Consider the following 6,844-nt stretch of genomic DNA (forward strand, 5'->3'; position numbering starts at 1 on the left):
AATGGTGTGTTGCAAAAAGGGTTGGGATGAACAGGGACACCTTTCAAGAATCTAGAATCCACCTGGAGTCAGGTCTTGGGTGCCACTCCTGGCCCATGCTTGGGTCCAGTGTTTCACATGACCTTGCTGCGGCAGCCCACTCTGCTCAAAACATTCTCTGGACCTCTGCTTTAAAATTCTTGTTCTTCTCTGGCCTCGCTGCTCTTGGATCTTGATTCTCTGTCTTTGCCTCTGTGGATTAAATATTTTGCTAAGTGGCCTACCTGATTTGGGGTTTCTCAAATTGATATTTTTTCTCAAGTTCTCCTTACATTGTCCCTTTAATCATAGAATACAGAAAAGTCTCATTCCACCATCAAACCTACCCTGGGCCTCCACACCCCAGGCTGGGCCCTGCTTAGGTGGAAAGATGTTAGACATTACCTAGAGACACAAGAGCTGCCAGCATTATCAGGGGATGTTCTAATTAGTTGCAAATCTGTTTATTTTCTCTGGTGGACTCTGACTTCTTTCAGGTAGAATCGTGTCTTGTTCAGCTCTGCATTCCCCACCCCTGGCACAGAGTTAGTCCTCGAATGACATCTGAATGAGTGAAAACGAAACGGCATTGTGTCTCATCTTTTATTCTTACAAATTATTCTACTTTGATGATCTGAGCAGCTACAACCAGGAAACTGAGGAAAGGGAAGAGATCTTCAAATGGACTCAGAGAGGCTTGAAAAGGCTTTGGGATACACTAGATTTGAAATTACTTCAGATGTATTTCCGCCTTCCCTTTTAAGCTCTTGTTTGCTGAGAAACAAGGGAGAAAACAGCACTGAGAGGGATTTTAGGAGCCTACGAGAAGAGAGTAGGCAAGAGTTTACTCTGCCACGGGAGCTTGTACTGGCTCAGCCACAGGTAGAGGGCACACAGACCCAGTGGCACTGGTCTGGTCTGGCAAGTTCCGTGGCTGTTCTCTGATTCTGAGAAGTACAGATGGGAGAAGAGAACTGGTCTCTGCCTCTGTCCCTCCTCTTCCATTGCCCTCCGCCCAGTGGTCTTCTCTCTCTACATCACCGTTAGAATAAACATCATAGCAACTGTATTCCCCACGTGGAATCCTGTTCTCATTGCATCCAGTCATACAAACAATAGTCTACCATATTGAAATAGCGCATTTTTCATTCTTAGCATATTTCAGCCACCAAATGAAGAATTGTAGGACTGGGGACCAAAGTCCAAACTTTTCGGTAAACAGAAAAGCCAAAGTCACCACACAATGACAGCGTGGACCCAGCATGGCCCCCTGGTGGTGGTGAGCAATACAAAGCCAAGTTCAAAGGGAATCACAGCCCAGTCACCCCTCCATGGATTCCCCGTCTGTCTTTTCCAAATCCTCATGCCATCAAAATGCTGCTCCGGGTCTAAGCCTGACAGATAGGGTTTGTAGGGGACGGTACACCAGTAAGTACCTCTGCTTTGCACAGAGACCTGCCTCAGTCCCCAGCTGGAAGACTTTCTCTTTGCACAACATGTTTATGTTTTCTTACGGTGTTACTTGAAGCCTTGGGCATGCACCCCTCCCATTTTGTTTCAACAACTCCTAGACCAATAAAGCGAGGGCTTAACCAATGTGGCATTTGAGGAGACAATTACCGCAGCCAGGAGGAAGAAGTGCCAGGGTGAGGGGGAAAGAAGAGGAGGAGGGAGTGTAGGAGGAGGCAGAAGATAAATATTGGGAAGCAGAAGGTCCAGGTTGTTCGGCCTCCTGGGGAGAGCTGCCTCCTTCCTTCATCAGCAGTATGAACTCCTCAAGACAGTAAAAGTCCCAGGGTCAGGAAACCAGCCCTAGAGTCTTCATTCTGCCATTCAGTCTTTATGGGTCCTTCGAGAAGCCACTTTAAGGCCTCAGAATCTTAGTCCCCACACTGTAAAATGGAGACAATCCATTTTATATAAATGGTCATTTATATAAATGGCAATGCCTGTCCTTTCAGATCCAAAAATATGTATGACAACGACATAAAATTGTTATATATGCTACAAAGTTCAGCTGAAGCCTTAACTAGTGTTCTCTCTGTACAATTGGTCAGCAAGGAAGCCCAAGTGATGTAGCACCTTCCCCAGAGAGGACTTTACTTCCTTGTTCCTGAGGCTGTAAATCAAGGGATTCAGCATGGGGGTGACCAGGTTATTCAGGATCTGAACAGTTGCATCCAGCCAGGAGCTTGGGGTGGGCCTGAGGTAGATGAGGACCACCGGCATGTAGAAAAGCAGGATGGCGGTGAGGTGGGCACTGCAGGTGGAGAAGGCACGGCGTCTGCCTTCAGTAGAGCGGATCTGCAGGATGGAGCAGACAATGCGGCTGTAGGAGGTGAGGATGAGAAGGAAGCAGCTGAGGGGCATGAGGCCCACGCTGACGAACCCCACCCTCTCCAGGGCTGAGGTGTCAGCACAAGCCAGCTTCAGCATCACTGGGATATCACAGAAGAAGTAATCCACCTCATTGGGACCACAGTAGAGCAACTGGAAGGTGAGAGTGGTTAGGAAGGTGGCCTGAATGCAGCCAAAAAAAGAGGTCCCCACGGCCAGGATGGCACACACCCTGTGGCTCATGATTACCGTGTAGCGGAGAGGGTAACAGATGGCGACAAAGCGGTCGTAGGCCATCACCGTGTACAGGAAGCACTCGGTACAGCCCAGGAAGTGATAGAAGAAGAGCTGGGACACGCAGCCCGCATAGGAGATGGCCCGGCTGTTCCCCGAGAGGTAGAAGAGCATCTTGGGGGAGCTCACAGAAGGGAAAAATATGTCACACACAGAGAGTTGACACAGGAAGAAGTACATGGGGGTGTGAAGCCGAGTGGAGGAGACAATCGCCAGTAGGATGAGCAGGTTCCCCATAAGAGTGAAGACATAGCAGCCCAAAAACAGGACAAAGAGCATGGTCTCCAGGTCCTCCGTGTGTGGGATGCCCAGCAGGATGAACTCAGTCACTGCTGAGAGATTCTTCATAGCTGTGAGAAAGGCAGACCTCTGAACGCAACCCACAATACCAAAGTCTGAACACCAACATCAAATTATCAAGCTTTTCACTGATGAATGCTTTGATTGTGTTTTTAACAGGCAACGCCAGCCTTCTTATGAATGGCAAGATGTATATCAAAATATCAGGTAGTAAGAAATGCCAATTTCAGCACCACACTCCATCCCACTCCTGGAAGGAGTGTGTTAGAGAGGCTGATGGCTGTTCTCTATGATGAGATCAGAGGTTTAGAGTATATACAAAATATTCTCCTGCTGAGAAACCTTTTTCAGTTTGTTCAGTTCTCTCGTTAGTATTTCCTCTCCTTAGGCGTCTTTGTATTTTTAGACTCTCATGATATCTTTGAATAACAAACTTCCACTATTCATTATCCTTTAGAAAAATCAGCAGGTGGGGAGGGGGAGGGGGAAATGTGTTAGAAATCGGAGCATTTCATTTAAATCCTGGCTGTCTTAGTAAAGTTTATGAGATGTCTGTGAGGGCATCTGGCAAAAACATAAACCCTAATAATAAGTGCTCATTTTATGTATCTTTTTTATTTTTAATAAAATTTTTTAACATTTGTTTATTATTGAGAGACAGAGAGAATGTGAGCAGGGAAGGGGCAGAGAGAGGGGGAGACAGAGAATCCGAAGCAGGGTCCAGGGTCTGAGCTGCCGGCACAGAGCCCTATGTGGGACTCAAACCCACAAACCACGAGATCGTGACCTGAGCTGAAGCTGAGCTGACGCCCAACCGACTGAGCCACCCAGGCGCCCCGTATGTATCTTAAACTTCCTTCTTTAAGTGCTTTCCTTTGGTGATGGCATTCTGTAACTATTTGTAAATAAATGTTTTATGAAACAAATTATTGAAAAGACTTAGACCATATCCTCTTCAGATTACATCCCTCCTGACTTGAAAGGTCTTATAGCCCCATATCTTTTGGGTGACACTGCTCTGGTTCTTCTGGTGCTTTTAACTTTTCCTCAGGAGACTTGAGGCAACTCTGAAATACTAAGCAAAAGAAATAGTAACAGCAAGAAAGCAGCAATTTCATGTTACCGTGATGAAGAAATACAGGGACCCTTATAGTGGAAAGTCAAAGAACAGCTCAAACAATTCAAGAGCAGGGTATGGTGCCTGGAAGACACAGAGACCTCTTCCTCCCACTACTCATTTAATAACAACAACATACACACACACACACACAAAAAAAAATAACAACAACAATAATAATACACAGACACGTGCATATACATACATACCATACATACCATTTAATGAATATTTACTGTGTTCCAAGGACAGTGCCCAACACTTTCCAAATGTGACTCATTTAAGTAAACCTATAAGAAGAAGCTATTACTACTATCCTCATCTACAAATCAGGGAACTGAAGCTTGGAAAAGTTCAGCAAGTGGCCGAAGGTTACTAAGCTAATATGTGACAGAGCTGAGACCCAGACGGGTTTCATTTCATTCAGGCTGCTTCGTACTCCTAATCACTAGGAAAACTGCCTTCTGCCTCTGCTTTTAAGACAGCCATCCACTGCAAGCAATGACACTCTTCTCGATGGGTTCACATCATTTTATAGTAAGATAGGACAAGCCTTCTTGTCTTACTTCTTCCTGGTTATTTCCAGTCTTGACTTTACAGCACACCTAGTTAAAATAGAATTCAGTTTTAGAGATCAGACAACAGACTTTTTCTATCCTTTTGACACTAGAACTTAATATCAGCCCCACTACAAGAGCTTTCAACCTGAGAAACTTAACAGAAACCCATGGGGGAGGGGAAGGAAAAAAAAAAAAAAAGAGGTTAGAGTGGGAGAGAGCCAAAGCATAAGAGACTCTTAAAAACTGAGAACAAACTGAGGGTTGATGGGGGGTGGGAGGGAGGGGAGGATGGGTGATGGGTATTGAGGAGGGCAGCTTTTGGGATGAGCACTGGGTGTTGTATGGAAACCAATTTGACAATAAACTCCATATATTGAAAAAAAAAAGCTTTCAAGTGATAGAGTCACATGCAACATGGGGATTCCAATCATAAACTGTGGCAAGTGACACTGAAAAACACGCCAAAGAGAATGACCAAGCCAAAATGAGTCATTCATATACCACCCTGCAACTGAGACAAAATTGAAGATAGCAGAGAGGGAAACAGTGACCTCCTGGGGGAGAGAAGCTATTGACAACCTGCTTCTTATTACAAATTCTAGTCATATCTGAAGAGTGTCTCCTAGCAATGCCGAATTTTTATGAGTTCTAGATCACCTCTTCTTGGTCAAAAAAAGGCTCTCAGAGGTCTTTGGTCCTTACCTATAGTTGGATATTCTATAATTCTATACTCCTGTTTTATTTATAAGTCTATTTTAGGAAAAAGATGTGCCCAGGGACCAGAAAAGCTCCTGTGTGTGGACCTGCTCATGTGTGAGGGGCAGAGGCGAGCAGTCAGATACAGGCAGCAGTCTGGATATTCACATCGTCCACCTGAGAAAACAGTCAAGTTTGCCAAAGTGTCATAACAAGACCTCACCTTTACTGTCTCGAGCAGAACACAGAGTGCTCTAACCAAAAGAGCTTCAATTCTCCTACTTATAAAGAACCGAGTCTCATAGGGTTTGTACAATCAAGATCTACACTCACTCACTCTCCCTGGATTGCTTCCTTGGAAATTTTTTTAGATTCCCTTACGTCATACTTGAGGTATAGAGATAGCTCTGAGGGAGCAATTAGTTTTTTAACCTTATTTATCATCCAGCTATGAAATAATAGCAATAAAATCATCAGAAAGAGATGCTGTAAAGTGGGAAATAACAATGTTCCTTCAAGATCACTTACATGGTAGAATGAGCTTCAATTCTATCATTTTTTTGGTTGTCTTGTACACTCTCAAGGCTTTATTATATTACCTGTCAGTTGCTTTTGAGGTTATCTGTACATTCATGTGACTGTACAGTTATCTCTAATAAACATTACTATTAAAGACAGAAACCTCATCAGTTAATGACTATTTATTATGCATCTCCTATCATGATGTGTCCTTCAGGTCAGTACTCCTAAAGAGAAATATTTACATACTAGATGCATCCATAGCAGAGGACCCGTATAAATAAAGGGGCTGGCTATAGGGCACCTGGGTGGCTCAGTTGGTCAAGCGTCTGACTTTGGCTCAGGTCATGATCTCACCATTCATGAGTTCAAGCCCCACATGGGGCTACGTGCTGACAGCTCAGAGCCTGGAGCCTGAGTTGAATTCTGTGCCTCCTTCTCTCTGTCTCTCTGCCCCTTGCTCAGTCATATTCTGTCTCACTTTCTCTCAAAAATTAATAAACATTAAAAAAATTTTAAATAAAGGAGCAGGCTATAAACCTTCTCAAAATGATTGAGAAAAATGATTGAATAGCTAATATTCAGTTAGTCCATAGTAAACATTTACCTCAAGCTAAGCGCTATGCTAAATTTTACATTCATTATTACTTTTAATCTCCAATAGAAACCTTATAAAGTAGGTGGCATTTGACAAAGAAACTGAAAAGTAGATGAAATATCTTGAAGATTACACAGCTAGAAAGAAACTGAATTGAGATTCTAATTGCAAAGCCAATGCTTTCAAGCATTATGCTTTGATGAATGCCAGAGATCTGAGTTTTGTACTGAAACAGAAATAGAGATATAATGTGGTCTTCAAGTGCTTGCATGGCTGGTAGTCTTGATATATGCTGTTCCATGTGATGACTCGGGAATCATAGGCAGATATGGTAGAAAGATTTATTTTCAGAATAGAAAGAAAGTGTTTATTAGAAAATGTTCATAGGTGAAATACGCAAGCTTA

General features: G+C 43.6%; 1 protein-coding gene across 1 annotated transcript; it reads right to left on the reverse strand.

Moving 5' to 3' along the window:
• Window positions 1-2,043: 2,043 nt before the first annotated feature.
• Window positions 2,044-3,027, reverse strand: LOC112865813 (olfactory receptor 10D1B-like). Its single transcript, XM_025928864.2, has one exon. It carries the CDS (start codon window positions 2,995-2,997, stop codon window positions 2,044-2,046), a length of 954 nt encoding a protein of 317 aa, XP_025784649.2. The 5' UTR covers window positions 2,998-3,027.
• Between the last annotated feature and the right edge of the window lie 3,817 nt (window positions 3,028-6,844).

This window comes from Puma concolor, chromosome D1, assembly GCF_028749965.1.
Source record: "Puma concolor isolate L17-30 chromosome D1, mPumCon1.1.hap2, whole genome shotgun sequence".
NCBI classification, from domain to species: Eukaryota; Metazoa; Chordata; class Mammalia; order Carnivora; family Felidae; genus Puma; species Puma concolor.